General features: G+C 51.6%; 2 protein-coding genes across 2 annotated transcripts; one reads left to right on the top strand and one right to left on the bottom strand.

Annotated features, from left to right (window-relative positions):
- Window positions 1-68: 68 nt before the first annotated feature.
- On the bottom strand, window positions 69-5341 carry LOC146251723 (SH3 and cysteine-rich domain-containing protein 3-like). The gene is made up of 13 exons (XM_084681113.1): window positions 5051-5341; window positions 4501-4563; window positions 4191-4269; window positions 3691-3844; window positions 3495-3592; window positions 3223-3283; window positions 2896-2993; window positions 2744-2810; window positions 2498-2550; window positions 2257-2348; window positions 2026-2077; window positions 1743-1880; window positions 69-1565 (listed from the first exon to the last, which is right to left on the bottom strand). Exons 2-13 carry the CDS (start codon window positions 4515-4517, stop codon window positions 1467-1469), a joined length of 1008 nt encoding a protein of 335 aa, XP_084537239.1. The 5' UTR covers window positions 4518-4563; window positions 5051-5341; the 3' UTR covers window positions 69-1466.
- Window positions 5342-7074: 1733 nt separating this feature from the next.
- Window positions 7075-16050, top strand: mbd6 (methyl-CpG binding domain protein 6). Its single transcript, XM_084681071.1, is given in 13 exon segments — window positions 7075-7206; window positions 7403-7542; window positions 8109-8211; window positions 8486-8654; window positions 8827-10983; window positions 11084-12030; window positions 12356-12500; window positions 12669-12814; window positions 12950-13442; window positions 13445-13623; window positions 13893-13945; window positions 14060-14126; window positions 14373-16050. Coding segments are annotated over 12 exon segments (4647 nt in total). The 5' UTR covers window positions 7075-7206; window positions 7403-7426; the 3' UTR covers window positions 14445-16050.
- The last annotated feature ends 429 nt before the right edge of the window (window positions 16051-16479 follow it).

The following is a 16479-nucleotide window of genomic DNA, read 5'->3' on the forward strand; positions in this document are numbered from 1 at the left end:
TTTGGTGTTAGATTGAACTTTTGTACTCTTGTGGCGTTCCTGGTAGAAACGACTGTCCACTAGAAATGTCTTTTTGAGATTGCAATTATTTTATTGAATTGAGTTTAGGCACTCAGACACCCGCCACATGCGGGTGATAAATAGCACAATGTGTTTCTTCTGAGTATTTGTTTGAGTCAAATGTATTTATACATTATACTTTTTAAAACTAAAAAACTAGTTGCATTAATTCAGGTCAAGAGAGGCCTTAAAAAGCCAACAACAAAACTTGTAATGTTCACAATAACTTATGTTGATTAAACGATCAAAATACATGAAGTCATATCGAATGTATTTTTATCGATTTATAAACAGTTACAACGGGTTGATAATTTTCGGACTCAATTTAAACTGCACAGGAAAACATAGTTGGGAAAACACCATAAAAAAAAACCACCACCATAAATTAAAACAATAATTTATGGTGTGATGCCGCTCTGCTTGAAAAGCCTTCATCTGCTGCGTCTGTAAATATTTAGACTGGCCTGTAGGGGGCGCCCAAGGACTGTCATCCAGACTGACGAACCCACACGAAGCTTTGGCCGTTCTGAGCACCCTCTCTATAATGGATTTTAAGGGCAGACTTTCTCATTTCAGTGAGATGTCTTTGCTGAAACCTCTGAAATCTTCTTAAATTTGCACAGACTCATTGTCAGAAATAAAACACTAATCATACAGTTCCCAACAAATCACTGATACAAAATTGTGATACAAAAATAAACAATTTTACTTCTACTTGTGAACCTATATAGATGTTTCATGTTCAAAAAACGATTGTAAAGGAGTTGAGGAAGAGTGGGGATGAACACTGTTGTTTGAATCAATGGCAGTTATAAAAGAAGATAATGTTGTTGGCTTGGAAACAACAGCAGCGACATTATAATAAACCAGACCATTCCAACATGATGATTAAAGAACAGAACATGCATAAACGTTATTGATGATCATTCAACATGAAATGTCACAGAAAGTCCCTTGGTTTTATGCACCTTCTACAAATACTTACAAACCTAGTTAAACGGCATCAGGTCTGACATAAACTCTTCCTAACACAAAATATGAACAACAACCCCCCCAAAATACAACATCAGTCATTAAAATGTTACTTCATTTTTGATTTGCACATGCACATGCCCTTCACACATAGCCTACTCCTTGAAGCTGGGCTGGGTCTTCTGGATTAGAATACACTCTCAACCCCCACCCTCCACTCCCTTATGCTCAGCCTAACCCAGCTGCAGACCTTGATTAAAGAGTAATCTTGCATGTGGGAAAAAGGAGAAAGGGACTAGTATGCAGGACAGTAACACTTGCAGTGTGGTGTCGTGCTACTGGTTGTATGAGAGAGGAAGAGTTTAAGGGAGGGAGGTAGAGGGGGAGAGGAAGAGAATAGGAATAGTGGTCTTTCTTGTGCAAGTGGTTGACATTCAGATTTCCTGGAGGAGGTTGGAAGGGAAAAAGCCCAGTTTGCGTCCAGTGCTGACCTTCAGATAACCATTCACTTCTTCTCCCTTCTTCACCACGATCTTCCACAGACAGGAGAGGGAGAAAAAGTCAGGGGCAAGGATAGTAAAGGAAAAGGGAGTAAGAATTATAGTTACTCTCTCTCTCGCTCTCGCTCTCTCTCTCTCTCTCTCTCTCTCTCTCTCTCTCTCTCTCTCTCTCTCTCACTCTTTCACTCTCTCTTTCTCTCCTCCCTCTACCTGGTCTTTCTTCAGAGTAATTTGCCCCATCTCTCTGTTCCCTACGAAGGAGCGCGTCACCTTGAACACTCTCTCCCCCGCACGCACTCTGATGATGTAATTGGTGGGCAGGTAGCCCGTCTTCTCCCCCATCTTTCCCTGAGGCAGAGAAACACAGAAGAGAAATCTTTAGAATCACATCAGTTAGAACAGATATGAGAGCCTTTCTCTGCTGGCTTCAAACATTAGGCCTGCATTGGTTTGACACAGGATATTTTTCCCAATATTTTTGCCTTGAACTTACCCTCCACCACTCCTCATTGGAGTCATCGAGGACAGTGATCCGATCTCCAGGACTGGAAGACAGACAGGTTGATTTGTTTGGTTATTGTCATATGTAAGTATGACTTAAGTGTACGGACTGTCATAAACTTAACTCAGCTGACCACTAGCCCCTCCCCTCAACACACTTTAAACCTATCACACGGAGGGAGTCAGTGCCACGCAGAACAGTCTGTCTTGTGGGAAAACTCACTGGAAGTCGAGGTCGTCCTTCTCGATGGCCTTGAAGCGGTACAGAGCCAGGTAGTAATGAGACTGGGAGAACGTCCCCATCTGCTTCTTATTCTGACATAAACAAACCAACACTGTTCACCCATGGCAACACTTCCAGCGCTAAAGTGTTTTGCATCCCATGTAGAATAGAACAGGATGTACTGCTTAAAGGTGTTGATGCTCAGTTACTGGCAGCGTGCTGGAGAGTCTGGCTGTATCACCTTGTCATCAGCTTTGTCCGCCTTGTCCCCCTTTTTGTCCCCCTCAGGCTTCCCTGTAGCAGTGTGACAGGACAGTCATGTTCTCTGTACATGGACCTTTTCACGGACCCTGACTACGTTCGGTTATGTGGGTCATGCTGTTAGATTATGGTAATATTTTGTTGTTTGTTGGTATTCTCTCATTTACGTAGGCTTAACTGTCAGCATCGTGTTGATGCATGAATGGCCTAAACATCTTCATCTTACCCTCGCCGCCTTCCTCATCCTCTTTAGGTTGCTGGGCTTCCTCTTCCTCCATCATCATCATCATCATCTGAAAGACGGCATCACGGTTACATAGCATGTTGGGTTGCTGGTAGACGTGGTTAATGAAGGAGCCCCCGCGGGGTCGCACTCACGTTCTTCTTGTCCTCAGAGCCCTTCTTACGCTCCTTGTTCGCCATGCCGACCCCGACCCGCAGGGTGTCGAAGACGGGGTCACTCCGGTTGACCTGGGCTGGACACGGGGGACACGGAGGAGGGGACAGACAGCCTTCAGTCACATGACGGACGGACCTGAGATCATCTCAAACGCCGCCGCGTGCCACAAGCCATCCCTCAAGGCTGAACCTTCAAATCTGACCCTCAAACAGATCCACAAACCCCACGGACCAGGAATTGAGACCCCCAGAGAGTCCCAGATGTGGCGCAGAGAGCACAGTTAGAGACATGCCGGTCTGCCGTACCTGCGTCAGGCTGGTCACTGCTGTACAGGGGTGAGCTGTAGGCCCGTCTGAAGCCCGGCGGCTAGCAGAGGAACAGAGGAGAGAAAAGAATGAGATGTAGCAGGTTCCAGACAAAATGGCCACTCTGAACATTGTTTCTGCTATCACACCACGCTGTGTACGCCGGCACAGGGTTTATTGGTCACTCAGTCTGTGTTGAAAACGGGAAGTATCCTGATTTGGAGGACATGTAAAGGACATTGACAGGTTTTGCTGGGTGAGAAATGTCTTACAATTTTACCGAAGCACTTCTGAAACTCCACGTAGGACTGGCACTGGTGGTGGATATTGGTCTTGCAGTTCTTACATCTCAGAGCAAACTTGTTGTTCACTGTCATTGTAGAGAAAGACAGAAGACAGCCGTGTCAGTGGTGCGTTTTCACCCGTTCCTCTGGTATAGAGACACGGCGGTCAGCCATGACGACTCACGAACGATCATGCGAGCGCAGACGTCACAAAACTTGGGCTTCTTGCAGTAGTGGTCCTTAAACTTGTGGGGTTTGTCGTTGACCAGGATGACCGGCTCTGGAGGAGGTTCCGGCACCTCCTCCACCTCCACCTCCTCCTCATAGACAAAGTACACCTGCAGAGGAAGGGAGAGGCCGTGTCTCAGTACTGCCCTAGAACTTCCTCCAACTAGTCTGGAGACATCTAAAACGTCCATCCTGATGCCTTCACCTGGTCCTGCTGCTTATTCATGCCTCCAATAAGCTGTCTGCACTTAGCGCCCACAACCTTCCTGTTACTTAGTGCAGATCAGCAGACACACAGGGATACATTAAGCTTCTAATCTGAATCCAATTGGTGCCCAGTGCTCCACCCCAACTGTAAAGACTACTATTTTAAGGATGTAGAGGGATGGCGGTCGGGCGGACTTGCCACTGTACATTCTTCCAACCTGTATTGGTGCCTATTTGTCTGTTACTCACAGTATTGTCCTCCTCCTTAACAACATTTTCTGGGGCAGGGGGGTTGTCATGGAAATCTACAGAGTGCTTGTCTTCCAACCTATCAAAGGCAAGGAAGCAAACAGGAACCAATGAATCAGCTAGAACTACAGAAAGTAAAGCACTGCAGAGTCTTTTGTGAAAGTGCCAGTGACAATTTGTCCCTTTCGGATTTTGATTTCACAATATTCTTTGTCACTTCTTTACAAGATATGATTTGGATCCCCAAAACTTAAATTTATAAACTTAAGTGGTAGGTAAACCCATGACAAAAATGTGAAAGCAGACTTACTGGTCATATTGAGCCATGGTGTGACATGTGTCTCTCTCCTCTCTTGCTGTACTTCTCTGTTTTCTGACACAGGACAGAAGCAACTCAGTCTCAGTAAGTCCCACTTTGACACTCTAACATGAAGAAACCGTTTTACATAGATATATAAGCCATTGGTGAGGCCTTGGTCAGAACATCTAGCTATGAATCATCACCAGTGATCAATTTTAAGATCAGTTACTGTGGCTGGTGCACAAACACACACCTCATTCCCTTGCACTCAAAATACCCAGTTGTCCACTCTACTATTCTAAGGTTGGGTAACTCAATCTCATCAGGGCTAAATTTGGGTGCCTTGCCAGGCAGGGGATTGGCTGGGACACCCCAGAAGCAGTGACTGACAGCTGTGTTTGTCTAGAACCACGCTTGAAAAGAATACTACACTTCAAGTCACTTAGAGAAAACAATTGCCATCTAATTAGACTAAACTCAATTAAAGAGAACATTGTAAGTCCTGCTGGTGTTTTTCCTTTTTTTCCCCCATGCAAATATACTGTACCACACAACTGACTTAAGTCCTGTAATAGAAGAAGGCTTTCTTGGTTTGGAAAAGTCAACTGGTCAGTGAAGATCTTCCAGGGGAACCTGTCTTCACGTGAGTGTGTTGTCCCTGAGTTTGACAGCAGTCTTTCTCAGGCAAGGCGAGCCACCTGTCCTCTAGACTCCCGTCTCAGTCAGAACCTCTTCAGCAGTTGGTCTGTCGTCTGTTGGGGTTTCTCCTCAGGTAATCTCCCTGGAGGACCAGCCCGTCGGAGCTGAAGCTGAGGTTGTGTGGGAGAGTAGTGGGAGTCAGCATGACGGCTGAAGACAGCTGGGTACCTTAGACAGGGCAACGATGACGAGGGGAAATTAGACCCTGAGACTCGCTCCTTTAGCCCTGCACACTCCTCCCACGGACACACATGTTGGAGTCGTACTGCACTCTGTTGCTCAAAGCCTGAGTCTCACAGACTGTTCGGTCCTCTGCATACTTCACACAACATGAGGCAAGGCCATGAGATACAGAGGACACATAGTTTAAATTCATACTTCATATTTTGATTCAAACTCCATATCCATTATTACCCTATGCATCAACTAAGATGTGAGAAATGAGGGAATAGCTTTCTTGTAATATTTGATGACAGCTAAATCATGGCTTCTGAACTACTAAACTCGAAGCTGGTTCATGTGACAGTGATACAATATAGGAAGGGATCATTGTTTATTGAATTATTTATTATTAGGTTTCCTACTCCAACAGCACATAACAGATATTGTGGTGTTGAATTCATTTATTTAAAACACAGTGAGAAGAACACAAAGAGCCCCATCTAAGGTTGCAGAGGCCTGGGTCGTCTGTTTTGGCTGCACTACAAAGGTCCTAGTGCATTCTGGGTAGCTATAATACCCTCCGTCCCTTGTCTACTGCGCATGCTCGATAGAAAACTCCATTATATTTTGCACGGAATCTGCAAGAAAAAAAAGCAACTGTGAAATAGGGATTAAATGGTGCATCGGGCTAACTGAATCCTGCCCAAGTATAAAGCGGTTTGACGGAACATATTTGTTGATTTGGTTGGATAATTTGCTTCTCGATCGGACATCCTTGAGACATCTTGGGACACTCCAGAATCAAGTAAATTTATGTCAATGGTAGCAAGCTTGCTAGTCAGCTAGTAGCCCTTAGCGCTTAGCCCTGAGATCCTAGGCGCAGTAAAATGAAGCATTATTGCCCTTTGTTTTTAACCGGACGGGCAGACATACTAGACATACGGGGAGTTGATTGAAGGCGCACCGATTTTGTCTTAAAGATTAATCAACCATTTGGTGAGATCAGATAACGTAAATAGCCAAAACAAATTAGAAATAGCTTGCGAGCTAACTCTGGATTCTCCCGCGAGCTGGCTGGAGACTTCAAAACTTCGCAAGAGCTGCTTGCTGCTAGTGTGTTGCAAAGAACGGCTGTTTAGCTAGTTAGCTAGCTAGCAGAATAGCTAGCCAATAAGCTCTACAGACAAGTTGACTAGCCAAGCTTCCCGTCAAGAAATGCATTCCTATGTATTATATTTTTAAGTCAGCTGCTTGTTTTAACAGGCTGCCGTTGTGCTTTTGTTGTGTTTGTGATGCTGACAGCTGTCAAAACGCCTGTTAGCTTAGCTGGCTACTAGCGAGCTACTATTAGTACTAGCTTGAGTGCTACGCAGGACCAGACTCAACTATTGACTCTATTTTGATGAAATGCTCGCAGTGATGTGTGCTGTCTAGGCAGCTATCTTGCCAAATCAATCATTTGGACTTCACACGTCATTGACGTATGTTATCAAATAAACTAATTGTTAGCTACTAACTTACTAGATTGCATAGCAATAGCTTTTAGGCCCATCCTTGTATGTAGTAAGTGTAGCAGTCCCAGTCTCCGTTATGCAGTTAGGACAAGGATTCACAGTGATCTCGTTGTGTAACGGTGCCCTCTGTTTACTTCTCTTTCTCAGCGATTATCGCTCCCGGTTGCTGTTCAAAAAGTGGACGTTTGATTCGGGACAAGGTGGACTGACAGCTTTGGGGACAGGCCTTGCTGGGCGTCACAGCGAATTTTGGCCGTCTACGTGCTTCTATCCAACATCATGTCCTGCAAACGGTGGATTCCTTAGCCAGAACACGTCTTGGCTTTTCAAAGATGACAAGGTATGCTATGCAGCTAGTCAGAACATTTTGGTAACCAGTGGCTAGTTAACTACGTCATTTCCCTTCAGGTACGCACAAGACAAGGATGTTTTTATGTGAAGTGTATACTTGTCACTTGTTTCAGTTAACCAACTACCATGATATTGCAAGCACCATGACAACCAATTAATGTTCCTCCTCCTGTGTCTTTCCTCAGGTGCTGGAAGGCAGTAGCTTCAAAATGATGGGAGGCAGTGAGAGTGGCAATGGGGACAAGGATGGGCTCCACGTTCTGGCTATACATGTCCCCATTGGCTGGCAAAGGAGAGTGGAGGAGGGGATTGTGGTGTATGTCAGGTAAGATGGCTCGTTATGTGTAGTAAATATGTCAGTAACATCATGTGTAACATCTGGGTTGGAGTGGCATGAAATAAGTCAGGTAGAGGTTTCGTCGAAGCATAAGGCATAGCTCAGGGTTCTCAAGTCTGCTCTCAGACTCTCTCCCCTCTGGAGGAGGAAGCCTGGACACAGGCTCCAGTGGAGGGAGGGTCTGGGACGGCTGCCTCATCACACCATGGGAGTACTGTGACATGGAGGAGTTTGAACATTTGTACAGTGCAGCATCAAACCAAAAAGCGCTGAAATCCTACTCTGGACACACATGAGAATCTATTCACCTATGATGCTTGAGGGGGTCCAGAGACTGGATCTGGGCAAAGGTGGACTTGCTTTTGTTTAACTGGCATGCAGGATTGGTATTATTATGTCATTAGTACTCTTTCATGTGAAAAACCGCGCTGTCGAAATTGAATGCAATCTGTTACAGTCTGGTAAAAAAAAATTTTTTTTTACTTGGAGTTGGAAGGAAAAAAGAACCAGTTTTCCTCCCCCCTCCCCAACCTTCTCTGCCTGTTTCCCTGCAGCCCCAGTGGTACGCTGCTGTCCTCCATGGAGGAGGTGAGAGCCTACCTGCTGACAGACGGCACCTGCAAATGTGGCCTGGAGTGTCCTCTGGTCATCAACAAGGTGCGGGAGACATGCTGCTTTGCATGGGGTTATTGTTATAAGCACTGCATAACTATCTACCATCACTCACAGCATATTCCACATACAGTATATCCTATCCATGATTTGTGAACAGCACAAAGTGATTTGGCTGTGTGTGTATAAGGGATATTTGAGGCCATGTTGTGTCTTCAGTGCATTTCTGTGTATGTGTTAGGTAATATCCTGCACACTGCCTGGTCTGAGCTGACAGCCGGGCGGACTGACGGTCTTGTGTTCCTCCTCCCATCTCCAGGTGTTCAACTTCAGCCTCGATGTCAGGGTTCAGCCCCACAGCCAGCCACTGGGGAAGGCGGAGCAGGATATGACAAAACTCTGTAACCATCGAAGGAAAGTGGTTGCCATGGCAGCGCTGTGTCGCAGCATGCAGGCCTCCCAGCTGCCCTTCGTCACCCATTACCAAGGTAACTAGGCCCGCCTCCCACTGGATTCACACTGCACTGGATGCACTCAGGGGCCGAGCTGTTTAAATGGTGCTTCAACCAGCATGCTTCACTGTTTATTGCATTGTTATTTCTAGAAGTTTCGATCCACACCAGATATGTAGCTAATGCTGTCATCTTCTCCTGTCTGCAGAGGCCACCAGTGGTGTAGGGGAAAACAGAGACCCAAAGAGGATGAGGGTGGACAGAGAAGGAGAGGACCACGGCACTTACCCTTCCAAACACCCCCTGTTGTCCCCCAGGCCCAATAACAACCTGAACCCCGCCCCGGGTGCCGGCCCTATAAGTTCCACCCAACTCATGTACTCTTACAATGGTTCCTCTCCTCTCTCCCACTCTAGCACTAACTCTCATCATCCTCTCGATACACTAAGGAGACTGCCCCATCCCGTCTCCCTCCCCCCCCCCTCCTCCACCTCCTCTTCTTTCCCGGGCTACAGTACCCCTCACAGGTCACCCAGGGCTCCCACCCCTCTCAACCTCAATCAAGGTCAAAGGTCAGAGACACCCGGCTCGCCTCGACTGGGACCTCTCTCCCCCCCTCCCCCCTCCTCCCCTGGGAATCAGGGGGCGGCCAGAGGAGGGCAGTCCCTTCACCCCCAGTGTGTCGTCATGACCTCCCCCCTCTCGCCCTCCCCGTCTTCCTCCGTCAACTTGAAGTCCACCTCTCCTCTCCAGCGCTCCCGTCATCTCTCCGCCTCCGCTGCTCTCTCTGAGCAGGGAGGAGCCGGGGGAGGGGGCGGCGGCGGCTACCCCCCGCGGAGGAAGTCCACCTCCTCTCCTCTGTCTCCCGGCCTCCACTATCCCAAGCACAAGCTGGAGGACATCCTAGAGCAGTTGAAGAACTCAGGCAACGCGAGCACTAATAATCACATCCTCCACTCGAGCCCTCTGACCAACCAAAGCAACCCTCACATCCTCTCCCTGGTCCTGGAGAGAGGCAGTCGACCTGGGAAGGCCCCTGGCGCTCCGGCGGGGCCAGCCCTCGGCCTCGGTGCTGCCGGCCCCTCGGGCCTGCCCATGGGAGCGTTCCTCCACCACCAGAGACAGCCCCACCCTGCCTCCTTCCCTGCCAGCAGCCTGCTCTCGGCAGCGGCCAAGGCCCAGCTTGCCAGCCAGATGACCCAGGCTCCAGGCGGCTCTGCCCCTTCTCTGGAGGTCTCGAAGGAATCCCAGCAGCAGCAGCAGCAGCTGCAGGCGTTGAAGGTAACAAACAGCACTTTACACAACAGCCATCACCCCTCCATCACTACCAGGCCTCCTCTTCCTCACCCTGCCGCCACCCTGCCCCCCTCCCAGACCCTGATGCCCCCCTCCCCCGGCGAGCGCCCCTCCCACAGGAAGCGTCAGAGGCGCTCCCCCACCGTTCTCAGCATGCTGAGGGACGGCCAGCCGCCCCCCAACGGCCCCTCCAGGCCCCCTCTCTCCGGAGCCGGAGACGCCCTCAACCTCTCCTCCTCCTGTTCGGCCTTGCACTCTCAGCCCTCGTCTACCTCAGTCCTGTCCAACTCTGCCGCCAGCAGACCCATGGAGAGCCTCCACCTCCTCCACCAGCCCCCGAGGCTCCCAGCCAGGCTGCCCACCCCCCTCAACTCCTTCATGGGCCTCCAGAGGCAGCCTGAGGCCCTGGACTTCACTACAGCCATGGCGGGGATACCAGATCCTCCGACCCAGCCTTTGTCAGCCCTGCTCCACCTGCTGAGTGTCCAGAATGCCCAGGCCCAGAGCCAGGCAGCCGGAGGGGGCAGCAGTGTCAGGCAGAGCCCCAGGCGGTCCCCTTCCTCTCCATCAACCGTCAGACCCCCGTCGCGTTCCACCCAGTCGCCCTGCCAGCCCAACAGCGCCCCCAGCCCGGCCCAGCCCCTGTCCCCCTCTCTGCGGGCCAGGCATGCTGGGGGAGGCGGGCCGCAGTCTCCCTTGAGGTCTCCCCCCAGGACCAGCCCGCTGCACAGACTCTCCCCCTCCACAGCACCTCCGCACTCCCAGCATTACCACCACCGCAGCCCCTCAGCCTCCCGCCTGTCCCCCGACAAGCTCCACCACCTCAGCCCCCTGGACTCCTCCTGCCACGCCCTGTCCCAGGTCAGCGCGGCGGCAGACATGACCGCACCGGAGGGACCTCACCCCTCCAGCAACAGCACGACGCTTCGCCCCTCCCCCTCCCCGTCTCCCAAGCCTCTGGACCTCAGCACCCCCGTTTTGGCCTTGCTAGCGGCATCCTCCACTCTACCTCTGGGAGAGGGGGGTCCGGACCAAACCACGAACGCTCCCGTCAGCCACGGCACCGCAGGTGAGGATGACGTTTCTTAACCTCCCATAAAGAAATGGTGGGACGTTGACTTGAGGTTCTAGAATGATTGATCTCTCTCTCTCTCTCCCTCCACTCTCAGGGTCAGAGGAGCCTCTGGGTGGCGACCATCAGGGCTCCACAGAGACCAGACCCCATGGCACTCCCGGCCCCAGCTCTTGCCTCTCTGTCCTGGGCGTGGACTCTCCCGGTCCCCTGCCCCTGGCGGAGGCCTTCCCGTTCATGTCCCAGGAGCAGCTCCTCCAGCTGCTGTCTTCCACAGGAGGACTCCCATCCTTGCTAGACCCCTCGCTCCTGGCCTCCCTGCACCTGGGAGGCCTGTGGCTGGGGGCGCAGCAAGGTGGAGCCTCCGGCCATGGAGCAGACCCTGCTCCACCTCCGGACCAGCACCTCCTGCTGCCCCACGAGACCCAGCAACAGCACCAGGAGCAGCAGCAACACAAACAGCAGCAGCAGCAGCTGACGGCTCCGATCAACCACAGCTCTCTGTTCCCTCTGCTGCCCTCCCTAGTGGGAGCCCAGGGCGAACTGCCCCTCAGCCTTCTGGCGCTGCTCAACCCCCTGCCCCCCCCGCCGGCCTCCACGTCATCCCCCGGGCAGGAGAGCGATCTGGGGCTGGGGGACAAACCCGGGCTCCATGCTCTGCTCATGGCCTCCTTGCTGCTGGGACAACAGCAGGCCATGCTGCCTCTGTCTGGACTGGGCCAACTCAGCTTGGACCTGCAGCCTGTCCAGCAGCACACGCTGGAGGGCCTCTCCCTGGAGAAGGGCTCTCATCTCCTGGACCCGGCGTCCCTCCCCGGCCCCGGGCTCCTGGAGGTGCTCCAGGGGCTGCTCCCCCCGCCGGCGGAGGGTCCACTCCAGGCCCTGCACTCCCTCCTCCTCCCCACCACCCTGCCTCCTCCCCCCGCCACATTCCTGCCCCTCAGCCCTGCCCTGCTAACAGCTGCCCTGGGCTCCGCTGACCTCCCACCATCTCCTGCCCCCCAGCTCCCACCCACCCAGACTCCCCAGCAGACCCCTCCTCAGGTAGGCTCCCTCACCAGCCGGGCGCAGGCTCAAACCAGCTCCTAGCCGGCTCGACCTTGCCCTCGGGAAAGACCAGTTGAGAGAGTTTGTACCAGAGCATAAAGTCAACAAAAAATGTTCTGTGGCTGTGGGTCCTGTTGCTGGTCACCTGGTCCACTTCCTGAAGGGCGAGGTCCTAGGAGTTGGTTTGGAACTGGGCTTGCAGTATTCCAGTATCCATGTAACCTGTGTTCGTTTTCCCTGGGTCAAAGAGAAGTCTCTGGAACGGAGCGTGTTGCAGAGGATTATCAGCTGGATGTTCCTTCTGTCTCCCCCCCCCCCCCAGGTGACCTCCCTCGGCCACGCCCACCTCTCGGGTCGCCCCTCCACCCCTGAGGGGCTGGACACCCTGATCCCCCTCTCGCTCCAGACCAAGGACAACCCCCTCCTCCAGCAGCTGCTGCCCACCTTGCTCAACCCAACCGTCCTAGGTCAGTCACACACACACACACACACACACACACACACACTCAGTGTTAGCCCCACCTACAGTCTAACAAGCCCACGGGCAGTCTCACTGTTTCACATCATACCAGCAGTGGTGTTTGAGCGTTTTGCAGACTGCGAGCTTTTAAAACTGTTATTGTGGGTGTTTGTAGGAGACCTGTCTGCTCTGAGCAGCCTCCACAGCCTTCTGAGTCTTGGGGCCGGTCCTCTCCTCCTGCCCCCAGTTCAGGCCTCTGCCCTGGGCATGCCTCTGCTCCAGACCCCCGATGGAGCTATCAACCTCCTCAACAACATCCAGGTAGCTACCCAGCTCCTCTGCCTGTTCCTTATTTTGTGGTGGTTTGCCATTCTCCTCCAGAGGCATAGTCATGGTTGGTTAATTGGCTGAAATGTCTGCCTTGTTCACCAATCACAGTGTCTCTCTTTACACCAGCTCAACATTGCACCGCCCTCAGAGCCAGAGAAGCCAATCCCCATGCAGGAAACAGTCAGCCCCGCCCCGCAGGAGGGCGTCCACGCCCATCAGCTGGCCCCCGAGGCGGCGCCCTGCTCCACCAACGTCCCTGCCCCTGCACCCCAGCGAGGGGAGGGGCCGGCGCACGGGGGCGGCGTCCTAAACCCCTACGCCTCCTTCATGGACACCATCTACACCTCGTTCCTCCAGGTCAGCGCCAAGGAGCAGGAGGAGGCCCAGGCCCCCGCCACCTCCGAGCCTGCCCTCTGTGCCTTACCCCCGTCCACCCCCTCCGCCGCCCTCCCCCCGGCCAGCGCCCCGGCCTCGCTGAGTCCCCGGCGGGCCTGCTCCCTGCGCAATCCGGACCTCTCCAGGCTGACCATGGAGGCCGGCGCCCACTCCCCCGCCCAGGGCACGCCCAAGCCCAGCGACGACGGCTGCTCCTCGCCGCCCCGGAGCCAGCACGCCCACCCCGACCCCCCCTGCCGCCCAGCTACCTGGAGGAGGCCAAGACGGAGGCGGTGTGTGTCTACGGGGAGGGAGGAGGGCCCGAGAGGCAGGGGGACCTGCCGCTGGCCGGGCGCTACCTGAGCCCCAAAGACGGCTGCCCCCAGGAGGAGATGGGCGGGCGGCAGCACACGCAGCAGGGGAGGGTAAGTCTGCAGGCTGAGCGGTTAGGGAATCGGTCTAGTAATCTGAAGGTTGCCAGTTCGATTCCCGACCGTGCCAAATGACGTTGTGTCCTTGGGCAAGGCACTTCACCCTACTCGCCTCGGGGGAATGTCCCGGTACTTATTGTGAGTCCCTCTGGATAAGAGCGTCTGCTAAATGACTACATGTTAATTCGACGGATGTCTCAATGATTCACACCACCCCCCCCCCCCCCATCCGATGATGGCTAACCTGTGTTTCTCTCCGTCAGGACCAGAGTGCTCCAGCAGGGGGCGCCAGGAGAGGCAGGAAGAGGAAACAAACGTGAGTTGGCTTCCTTCCTTCTGTCGTAGCAGCTTGCTTTCAACGCCCCCCCCCCCACACTCTGCTCTGGGGGCTGATCATGACCTGTGTGTTTCCTGTGTGTCCGTCCCCCAGGCTACACAACGTTCTGGAAGACTTCAGAGACATGGACCCTGCAGGCCTGGAGGAAGCCAAGCCAACAGTAGGCCAACTTCCAAACCCATTGTTCTCAGTAGATGTAGTGGCCTAATCAATGCTATTCAGTGAGGTCTATGCTGCCTAGCCTGGGCTATGCTATTCCATGCTAAGTATCTTTGCCTAAGCTCTGCTAACTAGATCTAGCTGTATTTGCTAACCAGACTATGGTTTTCTATGCTGACCTGACTCGATTTTTCCAGTGAGTTTGCTGTTCTATGTTAAACCTGCTGACGGATGTTTTGTATTCTAGGCGGTGCTGTTGAAGCCCGAGAGATCCGTCAGGGGCCGGAGGAGGAGAGGCGCCAGATCTCAGAGGCAGTGATTGGACCAAGTTGCCCCCCAGCTGTCACCAGTCAACCAGTCATCGAGTTTAAAGTCCTCTTTGATCCCCCGCCCACCCCTGTCGTTTTCCCCGTCCTGCCATCGAGGCTCCTCCCACACTCCTTATCAACTGCACTAATAGAAACCTAAGTCACTACAGTCAGGTCAGCCTCTGAGCTCCGGAGAAAGCTAGCTGAGGATGCATAGGAAGTCCCACAGATGCTTTGCTTAGCTCACCTCTCGGGAGAATCTAAAACACGAGATGCTTGGCCTTGTGAGGATGAGATGGTGTATGAATTAAGTCAACGAGAAAATGTGTACTGTCCTGAAGTGTGTTCACGATGGGTGGGGGAAGCGCATCTACTTGAAAGACTGATGTGTCCTTTCTGTTGAGGTGTGTGTGTGTGTGTGTGTGTGTGTGTGTGTGTGTGTGTGTGTGTGTGTGTGTGTGTGTGTGTGTGTGTGTGTGTGTGTGTGTGTGTGTGTGTGTGGGCAACGTGCGTGTGTGTGCGTGTGTTTGTGATTTGTGTGCTTCAAGAGCGCGTTTGACACCAAATTGGGGTCGAATACAAACCTCGGACACTAGAAATACTTGAGACCATGCTTGATTTCTCACCTTGTGGAGAGTTGGCATTTATGGGACTGTTCCCAGGCCTGAGAGACTAAATCAAGCCCACCTCTAGTGTCTGGTCCATCCGTTGTAGGCTGTTGGTCTCAGGTGTGTCAGTCGCCTGCTGTTGCTGAGCCCTCTCACTGTGCCACCACGGTCGTCCTGCACCCAGAGACCCTGCAGCTGTGCCGCTTCTCTCTCTCACACACACACACACACACACACACTGCTATTGTGTTCGTAACCATGGTCACCCTGTGGTTCTGAGTTCAGGGATCCCCTGTGTTTCAACCTCACTAATCCCCCCCCCCCCACACACACACACACACTGTTGTCTAAGTGACTGTCACTATATAATATACTCTTACAGCTATCTCACAGTAGCTCCCTTCTGGGAGAACAGTATGCGGTCACTGTTGGACTGTGAAGAATGTGAAAGCTATGAAGCTCCCCTTATCTAAGGTGGAAGCTGGGAGAGGGGGGCGTGACAGGGACACTTACACCCATGTTGGTGTGCGTCATGGTTAGTTAACGTCATTTCAGATAGGTCCTGCCATACGGGCATGTTTGAGGAGTAGAGAAAGTGTGTGGACAAAGACCTGTGTGGGTTTGTAACTGTTTGTTATTGTGGACTAGAGTCATTCTCTGTCTCTCCTTCTGATGGTTGTGCTCAGTCTTTTCACTCACACTGCCGGCCTATTCGACCTGGCACTCACTGTATTTAAATAAAATGAAAAGAAAGCAGATTATGCAATTTCTACACTTTGAGATGTGTACATATGTACAGTTAATGTGTTTTATTTTGATTTTATATTGTTAGAGCGACAGAAAAAGAAAAAAGAATTGTGAATTTTCTGGGAATTGTAATTAAGTATTTTCTCATTCTACACTTGCTTTCAATACTTATGTTTAAAAAGACGAAAATTAAATTGTGGACTGTAGCTTTCTTTTTTATATGGGAGTCTTTTTTATTTAATATTAAACTATTTACAGAAAATTGTTTCATTTTGTGTTGATGTCAGTGAAGAGTTGAAAAGCCCAACGCTCTGCAAAGTGTGTCCTGCATTCTGGGCTCAGCACAGTAGACAGCATGCAATAGCTGATCTCTATCTCCAGAAACTTCCTATCTGGGATTATTTGACCGTTCAAGTCTTATTTACTTACAAAAGATGTAGCTACATGTATTACAGCCCACAACAACACAAATGAATATATATATATATATATATATATATATATATATATAATTATATAATTGTGCTTCCTAACGCACATTAATTACATCAGTATGTAACGTCAGTGACCAGCTGTAGTTAACGATTTTATTCCACTGACGCCAAGGCCTGTTGCTCCAAGATGATGCTGCTACATCCGGCTTGTGGATGCTGAGGAAGGGTACCGCTTTAAAGGAACAGAGACAGACCAC

Source organism: Hypomesus nipponensis, chromosome 18, assembly GCF_054491055.1.
Source record: "Hypomesus nipponensis isolate SF chromosome 18, ASM5449105v1, whole genome shotgun sequence".
NCBI classification, from domain to species: Eukaryota; Metazoa; Chordata; class Actinopteri; order Osmeriformes; family Osmeridae; genus Hypomesus; species Hypomesus nipponensis.